This window comes from Meyerozyma guilliermondii, genomic scaffold, assembly GCF_000149425.1.
Source record: "Meyerozyma guilliermondii ATCC 6260 scaffold_1 genomic scaffold, whole genome shotgun sequence".
NCBI classification, from domain to species: Eukaryota; Fungi; Ascomycota; class Pichiomycetes; order Serinales; family Debaryomycetaceae; genus Meyerozyma; species Meyerozyma guilliermondii.
In genome coordinates this window covers 8,746-22,318 of record NW_001809800.1, presented here as the reverse complement: position 1 = coordinate 22,318, position 13,573 = coordinate 8,746, and the positions used below count along the sequence as shown (strand labels likewise).

The 13,573-nt window shown below is 42.2% G+C and overlaps 7 protein-coding genes across 7 annotated transcripts; 3 read left to right on the top strand and 4 right to left on the bottom strand. All coding sequences in view use genetic code 12, as the record gives it.

The window, feature by feature from the left end:
• Positions 1-14: 14 nt before the first annotated feature.
• On the bottom strand, positions 15-2,843 carry PGUG_00011 (uncharacterized protein; the record flags this gene model as incomplete). Its single annotated transcript, XM_001486584.1, has 1 exon — positions 15-2,843. One exon carries the CDS (start codon positions 2,841-2,843, stop codon positions 15-17), a length of 2,829 nt encoding a protein of 942 aa, XP_001486634.2.
• Positions 2,844-4,150: 1,307 nt separating this feature from the next.
• PGUG_00010 (uncharacterized protein) lies at positions 4,151-5,800 on the bottom strand (the record flags this gene model as incomplete). The annotated part of the gene is made up of 1 exon (XM_001486583.1): positions 4,151-5,800. The coding sequence occupies one exon, from the start codon at positions 5,798-5,800 to the stop codon at positions 4,151-4,153; it is 1,650 nt and encodes a 549-aa protein (XP_001486633.2).
• A 266-nt stretch (positions 5,801-6,066) lies between these two features.
• On the bottom strand, positions 6,067-9,000 carry PGUG_00009 (uncharacterized protein; the record flags this gene model as incomplete). Its single annotated transcript, XM_001486582.1, has 1 exon — positions 6,067-9,000. The coding sequence occupies one exon, from the start codon at positions 8,998-9,000 to the stop codon at positions 6,067-6,069; it is 2,934 nt and encodes a 977-aa protein (XP_001486632.2).
• Positions 9,001-9,324: 324 nt separating this feature from the next.
• Positions 9,325-10,137, top strand: PGUG_00008 (uncharacterized protein; the record flags this gene model as incomplete). Its single annotated transcript, XM_001486581.1, has 1 exon — positions 9,325-10,137. The coding sequence occupies one exon, from the start codon at positions 9,325-9,327 to the stop codon at positions 10,135-10,137; it is 813 nt and encodes a 270-aa protein (XP_001486631.2).
• Positions 10,082-10,603, top strand: PGUG_00007 (uncharacterized protein; the record flags this gene model as incomplete). Its single annotated transcript, XM_001486580.1, has 1 exon — positions 10,082-10,603. One exon carries the CDS (start codon positions 10,082-10,084, stop codon positions 10,601-10,603), a length of 522 nt encoding a protein of 173 aa, XP_001486630.2.
• A 131-nt stretch (positions 10,604-10,734) lies between these two features.
• PGUG_00005 (DUF2264 domain-containing protein) lies at positions 10,735-12,573 on the top strand (the record flags this gene model as incomplete). Its single annotated transcript, XM_001486579.1, has 1 exon — positions 10,735-12,573. The coding sequence occupies one exon, from the start codon at positions 10,735-10,737 to the stop codon at positions 12,571-12,573; it is 1,839 nt and encodes a 612-aa protein (XP_001486629.2).
• Positions 10,859-11,356, bottom strand: PGUG_00006 (uncharacterized protein; the record flags this gene model as incomplete). The annotated part of the gene is made up of 1 exon (XM_001486578.1): positions 10,859-11,356. The coding sequence occupies one exon, from the start codon at positions 11,354-11,356 to the stop codon at positions 10,859-10,861; it is 498 nt and encodes a 165-aa protein (XP_001486628.1).
• Positions 12,574-13,573: the final 1,000 nt, after the last annotated feature.

Sequence of the window (13,573 nt, the reverse complement as noted above, 5' to 3'; positions counted from 1 at the left end):
AGAAACGCAAAGCTTCACGGAACTGTAGATGTTGGCAAGTGCAAATCTTGTTGTTGAACATAACCAATGGATCTCTGGAACGAGGAATCCAATGAGTGACCATTGACCATTCTAACACCATCAGAAATAACACCAGTGGTCACACGTTCGGACAAACAGTTCAAGAGAGTGGTCTTACCAGCTCCGGAAGATCCCATTAACGCAGTCAACTGACCAGGCTTGACCCATCCGTCAACGTGATCCAAAATCACCCTGGTTTCAGACTTGATTTTAACTTCGTAGGTGAGATTTCTCCAGTGGAAAATGTTGGCGTTTTCTGGTAAGATGTTAGAAGAAGAGTGGTCAGTACTGTACTTCTGGGAGTCCAAATGATCCTTCATTTCCACTTTTTCGTCGGTTGGGGCAGCCTCAATATCTTTAGCATGGCTTGCTTTAGCAGCGTTCTCTCTCTTGTGTTTCTTCAAGGATCCTCTCAAGAACAAAACAACTTCACCCTTCTGCATAGCACCCTTGTTAATCTCAGTCAACAAAATGTAGACAAACAAAAAGACAATCGCAAATGCAACAGCAATACCAAAGTTTCTCCACTTGTGGCTGTTATAGTACTCATATTGTTCAGCAAGATATTGGGTTCCCAGCACGAGAGTTGTACCAGCACGCAGTCCAACAGTGTTACAAACTCTTTCTTCCAATGATACACTATCGTATGGTCCACCTGCGGGAACAAACTGAGCACACTCAAAATCACGTCCACTGAACTCATTAGCCATCAATGCTTCGAAAACATAACCGACAGGATTGATGTAATTGATCCATCTACTCCATCCCAACATTTTAGGGGTAGGAATGACAAAACCAGTGTAGATAACCATGGCTAACAAAATGACAGTTGCTGGAGTCATAGCTCCTGCCAAAGAAGTGGAAACGGCACCCAAAGAACGGAACATATGAGACATAACCAAGGTACAAACACCACACATTAACCAGTAGAAGAAGAAACGACCTGGGTTCCGTCTAAAGTTGACCATAAAGTAAAAGACAAAGTTGAATGACATGGACATCGTCAACTTCACAGGCAACTCGGTAATAATACTCGCTAGAGCATCTGCAGCTGGACGGTATAAAGCGTATTTCTTATGCTTCTCGACGATGGGTCTAGCCTCGAAAAGAGACATAATCTCAAGTAAGGAAGCAAAGGCATTGAACAACACAGCGAAGAACATAGCGGCACCACGGTAATAAAAGGAGGAAGTAGTTTGGTTAAGATTGTAAAACACGGAAGAAATAATCAAACCCATAACCAACTGACCAAAAACGGAGAAAATAGGAATCGAAGGATCACCCTTGAATCTCATGATGTTTCTTTGCATGATATATTTGGTTTGCATGAAGAAAGAAACAGTGTAAGGAGATCTTGGAGAAATGTGATTAGATTGTCTGGCAACATGCGAGTTGTGGTAGACCTCTTTATGGTTGTTACCTTCAATTTTAGCCATATGTTCATCAATTTCTTTGATCAAAGCAGCGTATTGTGGAGACTTTTTCCAGTATTCCTCAAATTCTACTGATGTTCTTGGAACCTTATCTTCGTAACCTGGGAACACCACTCTTTCTTCAGGATTGGTCAATGATGTCAAGTAATCAGCGGTGGTTTGACGTTGAGGACAATCGTATCCCATTTCCATAAAGTAGCTCTTTGCAACATCTGCCTTACCGAAGAAAATTTGTCTACCTTCATACAACACAACCACATTGTCAAACAAGTCGTATGCGTCTTGCGAACATTGGTAAATAGCAATCAAAGGTGTAGAGTCAAGAATGGTGGCAGAAGTCTTCAATGCTCTAATAAATTCAAGAGCTGTGGCAGAGTCCAAACCTCTGGTAGCGTTATCCCAACATTGTAAGTTAGCACCACTCAAAGAAACCTCGGCAATCGACACACGCTTACGTTCACCACCCGAGACACCTCTGATGAAATCGTTACCAACGTGAGTGTTACGAGTGTGGGACAAACCGTAGGTGGCCATGTAGACGCTAGCCATGTGCTTAGCATAGGTTTCTCTATCGACATTACCTCTGTTCTGAGGGGTTCTCAAACGAGAAGCAAACTCCAAAGTATCTCCCACCGACAAATGAGGAAAATGAACATCGGTTTCTGCAGAGTAGATCACATCACCTCGGAAATTGTTCTCGATATCCTTCATGGTCAAACCATCATAGGTGATTTTACTCTCTTCTCCAAGATGGAAACCGTAGGTGTGGGCAGCAATTGTCTTCAACAAGGTGGAACAACCCGAACCAGGTCTACCAAGTACAACGGTGACTTCACCAGGCTTCATTATAGCGTCCATATTTTTCAAGATATCAAAGTAGATCGAAGGATCTTGCTTTCTCAACGATCTGATGTAATCTTTACCAAGCTTGAACAAAGCAGAAGTAACGGTGGGTTGGTAATCGGAGTCGGTAGCAATACCATAGGCTCTCAAGTCACGGTAAGCCACTCCCAACGATGTGGGCTTGTAATAATCTGGGTCGGAATCAAACAACTTTCTGACATTTTTCACCCAAAATTTGGCATTAAACATATCAGATTCTGGGTTGAGACTTTCCTCAATTTCTTCATGATTGTAGGGTTCAACACCAGGAACCTGGGACATATGACTCAAGTATCTAATGAGGTCCTCACTGCTTTTTGTTTTAGACATGTTAATACTGGTATTGGTGATGGTACGAGCCAATTCTCTAATCGACTTGTCAGCAGCATCATCAAAACCCTGATACTCCTCTACCTCTTCGTTAGCATTCGAGTACCTGGAATCCTTGTACTCTTTGCTCGGTGACATCCTTTTTTAGCGTTTGGTGTACACCTGCAGTTGACAGATATATTTATACTGAAAGTGCACGAGTGGCGCTACTTTTAAATGCAACTCACACATAGTAATCATTCTATGAAATACGATGGAAAAGAAAATTGCAATCAGCCGAACATAAGTTCCGAAAGCCGATAGCATGTTAAGTGCGGTGGTTGGATGCGGTTGCAGCAATATGTTTAGGTTTAGTGCGCATGCGTACACAACTTGCATAATAATGCGGCGCACTCAAGCCTTCTTTCGATGAGACATCTTTGTGGGGACGAAGAGAACAAAATAATTAATAGCAAATACAAATTTTTGTAGCCGTTTCAACCAGAGCTAGTTACATGGTCCACATAGTATCTACCATGTGTTTCACTAGCCCTGCAATGACCATTCCTAGTGGTTATTTTGGGCTAGCCAAAGCCAACACCATCGCTGTCCTGCAGGTGGTGTGTCCAAGGGACAGTTTACGGATCTTCGGAAGGTGCCCATGCCGCGCATTGGTGAGGCTGAAGATTAAAAAGACGTCAGGGACAGTGGATCTTCCGAACCCGAGTGGCTGAGCCTCAAAACCAATTAATTCATTTCGTAGATCAGTATACTGAAAACTTACTTGCTACTTTCTACTTGATATTTCCATTACGGTTTGCATTCATTTCTTATCATTTTCATCTATCGCACGGAGATTATGGGATCTCTCAAATTATGATAGCGTAAGCGCAACCCATCGGATACTAAGTAACTTCCGGACCCTACATGATCTGACCAGCTGTGGCTGTACTGTATGTTTTAGCGAGCACTTCCACATTATCTCTGTCGGTCGCCGCGCGTATCGTCTGTCGGTTCGGATGCCACTACAACCCGAACCGTATGATACTTCCGAAACGGCTGTATGTTCCGGAACTATACGCAGTAACTATTTACGAGACAACGAATATCGCACTAAGAATATCATATAAGAATGATATTGTTGATTGATACAATTGTACACTAGTTAGATTATTGTATAGTTGCAATATGGCACTAGATGAAATTTAATGTCATGAGTACCGGATACGCTGCGGTTGCATTTTGTTCGCTGCATATATCTGCAGCTGCGCTTCTAAACCATTGGAGATCCGAGGGTCCTGGAGCCATTAACGGCATTTATGTGAGCAGAAGCAAGGAACATGTATATATGAGCGCAAGACGAGAATTCACCCAAAAAAATTTTTGCAACAATCCAAGCGAGGAACACTGTTCTACATTCTAAGTCAAGTCTATTTCGTGATTTAATAATTTTGACATTCATTACATTAAACTCTCTTGCTGTCGTGAGACACACTTGGCTTGGGAATTGTGTCGTCGATGCCATAATGAAGAGCATTCTCGCCAGCTGCATAGCCGTCGGAAATATCCTCACCAAACACCTGGGCAACTTCCTCCAAACCCAATCCTCTGGTTTCAGGGAAAATAAAGTAGACTATACCCATCTGGACCACCAACCAAACACACCACACAATATAGTATTTCCACTTTATTGCCTCCATGGCAATGTTGTTCACGTAATTGTTGAAGAAGCCAATGACATTACCAGCAAGTTGGTATATTGTTGAGCCTTGGGCTCTCAAGTGATAGGGACAAACTTCCATCACATAAGTGGAGGAGACAGGTGAGGCAATGTGGTAGAATCCTGAAAATAGGTAGATCATTGCAACCACACCTTTGCCCAAACCTTTGTTCTTAAAGTCTTGTTGCTGGTTGATGGCTGAAAGAATTGTCCAAATGACATAGGTTATGCACATCAAGATGTAGCCTCCAATGAACATGGTTTTTCTTGGGAACCTGTCAACATTTATCCCGACAACAACTGCCCAAACAAGACCATAAACTGTCATACCAATGTTGATTTTGAGCTGGTCGTTAGCGTCGGTAATGCCGATGTTTCTCAACACAATGGACAAGTAATAAGAAATAAGAGCATTTCCACACAATTGGGCCATCATGGGAACGGCACAGACAATGAAAAATCTTCTAAGACGTTGTTTGGATCTGAACCATTGGGTGAAATTGCTCAGAATTTGAACTTTTTCCTTTTCAATGATCGCCTTGATCTCTGCTAGCTCAAATGCAACCAAGGCTGACGCTTCGTCTCCACCAGCATGGTACTTGACAAAAAACTTGCGGGCTTCTTCTTCCCGTCCTTTGTTAATCAACCACCTTGGAGATTCGGGTCCAAAGATAGAAATAACCAATTGAATAGCTGGGTAGAAGCACTGGATCAAACTGGGGATTCTCCACGACCAATTGTTCGTTTTCATGGAAGAATGGTATGGGCCCCAGGTGACCAAGGCAGCCGTGAAAGAACCTAATGGCCAAGATGCGAGCAATAATGCTGTGACTGCTGGACGATGTTTAGGGTAAGCTGTTTCTGCTAATAATGGCGACGCCGCAGCGGAAGCTAAACATGAACCAACCCCTAATAAAATTCTGGCTCCGGTGAACATTCCAAAATTCTTCGCTACACCCTGGATAATGGCGCCTATGATGACCACAGTACAACCCATTATTATAGTAATTCTTCTTCCAAAGAAATCACACAACCACCACGTGAATGGAATCGATACCAATGTACCAATTGCAATACCATTACTCATAGTAGACAACTTGGAACCAGTAGGATGGTTGAAATACTCTTGCCAACTAGGTAATGATTGCAACGAGTTCATCATCGAACCGTCGTATCCCGAAGTAACTTGAGCCAAAATACCACCCAAAAGGAATATGTTCAACTGTAGCAACCATCCGTAGCGATACCACGGCTTATCAAGTTGTGGAATGACATCTTCCAATCTGGTAGCCCCAGCAGGATTCAGATCAGTAGGGGAAGCAACGGAAACCATAACTTGAGCTTTATCAGCAGTAGAAGACTGGGACATTGTATTGGAATTGGGACCATTATCCATCGCTTTATAATTGCAACTAATGAGGAGACCAGCATGAATTGTCGTAGTTTTGGTGCAATTGTAATTTTTGGTGGGGGTGGGGTAAATACGAGCGCCGATGCACCCCGCAGACCTCGAGTATGCAACCGCTAATTTTGGTGGGGGAGACGAGCAAAGGATCTGGAAGCCGGAGCTTGATCACCGTAGTCATTCATTCTCGAATTGCAAGCTGCAAATCAGGTTTGTAAATTTTGAAAATTAAAAAAGCTCTTAAAAAATATGAGTATCTAACTCTCTACATACCGAATGGTGGTCGTAAACTCTATGGGTCCCTCGAGCTTGAACTGGAATTTCTCCAAAACTCCTGGTCCACATGCAGCTGTTCCAACACCGTGTTGTTGGTAGTCCACTCTCACGTACTTTTGACCTCTCTTAATTTCATGAGGGTGCAAAGCTTGTTGAACGTCGTATTCACTCGAACACTTGAAACCGAAATTTCTATTCTTCATGGTAATTACAAAACCACCATCACCGTCCTTTAGTGCCAACCAAGTAACGTCTTCATGGTTTCCATTTTCCTGAGGATAGTCATATGAGTAATCCGAATCTCCAAATTTTTTTTTGTAAAGTCCTATTTTCTGGGATTCTTTCTTGTCAGCGTAGCTCTCTCCGGATCCACGACCAAGCCACAGTATTTCATTTACTGTTTCAGGCACAGCAAATTCGTATCCCAATCTGGGTAATGTCAGCGGAACGCAACACTTGTTGAATCCTATAGCGGTGAGAAGAGTACCAATTTCAAGTCTATCAGCATAAATGGAATACTTTTGAATACAGTCAAAACCCCACGAGAGAATAGGAGGTCCAATGAAAGATTCTACCTCCAAAGTAGCCAAAAGATTGCTCCGTTCGCCATTAGCGATAGGCGTTACTTTCACATTTCTTACCTGGATTTCCATCATGTCTAACCCAAACTTCTTCCAATAAGGACCGTCGAAATTATCGTCGTTATTGGTTGTTGGTCGCCAGAAAGTAAGATTGTTTAAACCAGCAACAATTATGGGTTTGTCTTGGTTGTATTTTTCGACACATCCGGTGATTTTGTTAAACTGAAATTCTAGAGCCTTGGACCTCACGGTGATGCGGTGATTTGTTTCCTCAACATTGACGTTGGAAATGGTTTTATTGAACTCAGTTTTTGTGGAAGCTTTGAAAACTTTTTGACCAAATGCTACTGTGTGGTCCTTTGGAACTGCCTCAGAAGAATTTAACGTCTTGACATCCACATCGAGTATAACAGTGTTTGAGCTAGATGGAATTTCACAAGGAAATAAAATTGAGTAAGAAGAATGTGGAGGAACACTGGGAAAGTGCAATTGACGCAGTGCTAATATTTCTTCCGAAAAAACCAGCTCGTACTCCACTAACCTGAATGTTGCATAGTATGCATCAAGATCACTAAAATCAAACATATTTTTAAATTCAATTTCACCATCGTGGAATCTGACTTCAACAGGTTCAATGACTTTTTTGTATTCCAAGAGTCCTGGCGTAGGTTCATGACGAGAATCGACTAGCCCGTCCATACAAAAAACCCCATCGTGAACTTTTTCTCCAAAGTCACCTCCATAACCATAAAATTTCAGACCATTTGCTTCAGTTTCGAGTCCATGGTTATTCCACTCCCACACAAATCCTCCCTGGAAATGTGGAACAGTGTAGAAAAGTTCCTGGTACTGGCGCAAAAGACCAGGACCATTACCCATGGCATGGGCATATTCACACAAGACTAGTGGTTTGTCATTTTTTTTGATAAACTCTTGCATAGTCTCGAACAGAGGGTACATTCTGCTGTACATGTCTGTGACCGTAGCGTCCATATCGGGTTCGTAGTGAACTAACCGAGTGGGATCAGCATGTCTGATAAAGTCAGCCATCGCAACATGATTCTGTCCAAAAAATGCTTCATTTCCAAGAGACCACACTATGATGCAAGGCTGGTTGATATCCCGAAGAACCAAACCACGAGCTCTGTCAACATATGTATTTTTCCATTCGGGATTATCAGAGGTAAATTTCTTGGCTCTTCCAAAAAGTTCGAGTTTCCCATTCTTGTACTCAGGGTCATCTGACCCATCTATGGGCCTCCTCACACACTCAAAGAAACCATGGCATTCCAAGTCTGCTTCAGCAAACACCCAAAAGCCATATTCGTTTGCCAATTCGTACAATTGTGGAGTATTTGGATAGTGGGAAGTCCGTACGGCATTTATGTTGTGCTGCTTCATGAGCTGAAGATCCCGCTTGATAAAGTCCAACGGAACAGCTCGCCCAAATTGTGGATGGTGATCATGACGGTTTACTCCACGAAGGAGAATGGGCTGTCCGTTAACCTTGATCTGACCATCTGACATTTCCACCTTTCTAAACCCAACTTTTTGAACAACTTTCGATAAGACAAAACCAGTTGAATCTCTCAACTCTAAAGTGAGCTTGTGAAGTGTAGGAGTTTCAGCAGTCCAAGGCTTCACATTTGGAACTTTAATTCCAAGATTTGTAACGCTGGAGTTGACTTCAGCAAGATTCTCACTACCCAGTAAATTTACATAAAGTTTTAATCCTTCAAATTTCTGGAAAGAATGGTTTTCTCCACCGACTTGTACCTTTAACCCACATACACCATCTGTATTTTTCAAATCTGTAGTAACCACAAAGTTTTCAATATGACCTTGCTTGTGAAAACCCAAAAGCCACACATCACGAAAAATACCACTGAGCCACCATTGGTCCTGGTCCTCAATATAGGTTGAACTGGACCATTGATATACTCGAACCCAGAGGTGGTTAACTTGATCTCTTTTTATTGCGGGTTCCAAATCAAACTCAGCACAGTTTCTGCTTCCTTCGTGGTAGCCAATGAGTTTACCATTCAAGAACACATGGTAGGAATTATCTACACCTTCAAACCGAATCCTACACTGGTGCAGCTCCCACGTTTTAGGCACTGTGAACTGCCTATGATAAGTGCCGGTGGGGTTTCTTGTTGGAGGATTGGGAACGTCAACCACGAACGGGTACACCACATTAGTATACTGTGGAGAACCATAGCCTTGCAATTGCCAATGACCCGGCACAACCAACTTTTTTTCAAACGTAAAATCTTCACTTGGAAGAAGGAGCAAGTTCGGGAGCGGCAGCATAATGGAAGTCCCATTGACCATTCAAGTTGATATTTTCCTCAGGGATGTAGTATGATCTACCAGCAAGCCTATTGATCTCGTATGTACCTGGATCTGAAAGCACTTTTTTGAGTGACTCAATTGAGTAATTCATCGTGAAGAAGTTGAGCTTTGAGTTCGCAATGGCTGCAACTCATGAGGGGCATCACATACAGGTAATGGGGGCGGTGGAATAACTTTCCGCACTCCCCCACCATTTTCTGCTCATGCGGCTGCATCATGCGGCGCATTGTTATCGTGCATACTCGACAAATTGAAGAAGTCCCACTTTAAAGTCCCACTTCTTCAACTCACTTCTTCAATCTCATGAATATCGAACTAACCAGACTTGCTGTCGATCCAAACGGGTGGAGAATCAACTGTTGTTCATTTCAGCAGGATGCTATCATGACATATAACGGTTTCCAGTATGTGGTTTTATACCAACCAAAAGACCAAACTGATCCTGATGGGCCCAGGGTTACTTCAATTGGAAGAAGAAACCCCAAAACAAAACTGCCGTGGAGTTTCATAATTTTCAAAGATTACATTCAAACTAAAGATGATGGCCACAATATAATATCTTTGGGAATCAGTGGAGATGGAATCATTCATATGGCTTGGGACATGCATGGCGATGAGATACATTATAGACAGTCTAAAGTGGATGTAGCCAACAATCCCCTTAAGCTTGAATGGACCACGGATTTATTTGGTCCAGTATTGACAGAACTTGAAGGTGAAAACATGGCCTTTCAATTTGGGGAAATAACCTATCCTAGGTTTCAAACCTTGGAAAGTGGAGATTTGCTCTTGGAATTCAGATCGGGAAGATCAGGTCTTGGTGACTGTTGTATATATCGCTTCAGCAGAGATACACACAAGTGGAGCGAGATTGGCATTTACATCAAAGGAGTTGAAAATAATGCATATTTGCATGGGTTTGACTATAAGAACAAAATTCTACATGTTACTTGGACTTACAGAGATTATGTTGATGATAGAAGTGATGACAAAACAACTCTGCAAGCTGGACCCAATGGTCCCGAAAATAACCATGATCTCCACTACATGTATTCTGTAGATGAAAGGAGTCACCTGGTACAATTCTGTAGGGAAGAAATTGTCCGTTCCAGTTGACGTTTCGCAAGATACTCTTGTGGTGGAGATTCCAAAGTTTTCTGGTATTATGAACCAGGAAGGTCAATTTGTCGATACGAAAAATCGGGTACATGTTCTAGGGCGAGAGAATGGTTACTACTATCATTATTTCAAAGATGGAGTATGGGCGAAACGTAGAATCAATGATTATGCTGCGGTCCTCTTTGGTGCTCGGGGGAAATTGTTGGTCAAAGAAGACACTGTATATGCATTTCTGCCCCTTCAAAACCACAAGTTTGTGATTGTTAAATCAAATATTCAAGATTTGGGTGCTCAGTGGACCGTCGTTGCATCGTTTGACAAGCTTGATGGGGAACCATTGATTGACAGGTACTCCGAAAACATCCACATTTTGCAAAGAGAAGCTCCCGAAGAAAACACCGGTGACGGCCGTGCCACCGGAACGAACACTAGATACGTTATTCTCTTACATATCCAACCTTGACTGATTAATCTATTTGCAGCTAAAATTGTGCGACCCCGCCCCCACCAAAATCTTGCATGAAAAAAGTGTGGGGTACACCAGCCAATTTTCACTAGTTATTAATGCGTCAATTTGGATTCTCACAATAACCCATGTCACCTTTTACCATATGGAACGAAAATAAACTTGCTGGACCCAGCGACCTTCGCAAAGCATTTGATGAACTCACGGAACCTTTGATCTCCACATTCCTGCCGGGCGGAGCAAGATCGAGAGTTAGCGAGCTGGGGTCAACTTGCCTGGAAGCTGCTGCCGAGTTTGAAGGCTATCTGAGGCCGTTGTGGGGAATTGTGCCTTACCAGTACGGTGGAGGAAATTTTGGCCATTGGGACTTGTATCGTCGAGGACTAGTGAATGGAACAAATCCTCATCACAAAGAGTTCTGGGGATACCCCAATGACTACGACCAATTGTTGGTGGACCTTGCGGCGATTGGATTTGCCTTGTGTTTTGTGCCTGAGCATATTTGGGAGCCATTGAACGAAAATGAAAAATTGGGAGTTGGAGACTACCTTTTGAAAGCAAGGTCAAAGACATATTGCCATAACAATTGGAAGTTTTTCCGTGTGATAGTCGATCTAGGTCTCGATAGTGTTGGTGTAAAGTACGACAAGAGGGGCACAACAAATTATCTCGAAGATTTGGATCTGCTTTATCTTGGCGACGGCTGGTATGGAGATGGAAAACCACACAGAATCGACAACTACAACGCATTGGCGTTCCATTTCTATGGACTAATCTACACCATAGTCATGAAAGACAAAGATCCCGAAAGGTGCAACAACTACCTAGAACGTGCAACTCTTTTTGCTCAGCAGTATATCCACTGGTTTGATGATAATGGCGCATGTATTCCATATGGAAGATCATTGATTTACCGCTTTGCTACTTCTGGCTTCTGGGGGTTGTTACCTCTAGCTTTGGACCCTCAGAAAGAGCCTGAAATTCCTTGGGGTGTAATGAAAAGTTTGTACCTTAAGAGTCTTCAATGGTGGTCCACACAACCTATCAACGAATTTGGTGCAAATTTTCTTTCACTTGGATATTCTTATCCCAACGGTTATATGATGGAAAGGTACAATTCTCCACAATCTCCATACTGGTCGTTCAAGGGCTTTTCAGGACTTATGCTCAGTGAAGATCATCCATTTTGGAAATCGGAACCTGTTGAATTGAATTGGTATTTTACCCAAAATAATACAAAATTGCTCTCTGTGGCCGGAATGTCAATTAGCCATTCTCCAGGTAATACGATTGCACTTATAAATGGACCTTGGCATGATGAGTACCAGAACGAAAAGTACACAAAATTTGCATACTCAACCCGATTTGGTTTCGGGGTTGTTAGCAACTCAAGAACATTCCAACTAGCTCATTTGGATAATTCTCTCGGCTTCAGCTTCAACAACCAAGACTTCTTAGTGAGACAGAATTATAGAGCTTTTGTGAGTAATAATCTCCTAAAATCCGAGTGGATTCCTACAGAAGGAATCACAGTGGAGTCCTGGATTATTCCTAAGGAACTGTATCATATCAGAATACACTATATTGAGAATCAGACGAGTTCCATAGTCAACACTAGAGAAGGAGGTTTTGCAATCTCAGTGAACAAGAAGAACTCTGTCAAACAAGTCGCTGAAGAAAATGTCGCTACGGCTAGTACAGAAGATGATTTCAGCGAGATTGTTGATTTGGGTAATAATAGAGAGGCTCTTGTTTGCACTCCAGAGCCAAACACGAATATATTGTCGTCGAAGGTTCTCCTCCCAGAATTGGTGGGTCGTATTGGCGCAAATTCCAAGGTCAAATATGCATGCCTTGTATTCGGTCAATCTGTGAAAGTTCAAAAACCAGATATGAAGGTGGAATTACCGCTGGACGCAGAGTTGACCAAATTGCTGCAAAAAAGCAGAGAGGGTGTGCTGCAATGAACTTGAATAGTCCTGGCCAAGTTTCCAAAAATGAGAAGTAACAGATTAAAATTAAGTAACGAAGGGTGGACTAAACATCAAAGTTACTTTCTTTTATGCTGATTCCTTTGGTTGCAACCTCAGGACGAGCGTTTCCGCCGTGCATAATCTTGCATCATGTCATACCCAATGCGGAAAACTATAAAATATGTCAATTTGACACCTTCGGTAATCAAGTTATATTAGAAAAATTAGCATGGATCACTAGACCTTTGTTCACTTTTAAACAAGAGGTGACGGACTCTCTCATCAACCAAAGAGCCAAGAGTCAACAAGGAAGTTCAAATTCAGGAATCACTCTGCTACTTTTCTTCCTCAGATTGCAAAGTGATGACGACGAATTAATGCTGCGATTCTACGACGAGAAACGTTCCGGCGAAACAAAAGTCTCGACTTGAATTTTAATGATAATGGCATTTCCTGTTTTGTGCCAGATTTGCACCCAATAGGGTAGCGGAAGACATGCAATGCTTGGATATATTGAGACGGGAAGTTTATGCAATATAGAATGATGCTAGTACAATGTCTCTTACTCACCGAACTCACAATTCGATACCAATACTGTTGCTATTTTAATTCAAAATGCTCAGCTCGTCAAAACGAGAACTGAATAATACAAGTTGCTTGACTACTGGACTTTCTATAATCTGCATTTATCTCTTTGAGCAATTTCGTAGCCATTTCAAGGCTGAAACTGGCAAAAGGTAACACACTTCTGTTGGGACGTACTGGAAATTTTCGGTGGTAAGATGTTTAGTATATAATTATAGTCAAAAAATGATATTTTTGAATTCTACAAAATTTTGCAATTTTGATATATTGTCCCCTCCTGAGTAATCATTGCAAGAAAACATAACCAAACAATCCTATTCCGATGTGACCTGGAAACCACCTATGATGTATTAGAAGTGCACCAACCACCGTCACGAAACCAAGGCATTTCCAAACTGAAATTGCGTCC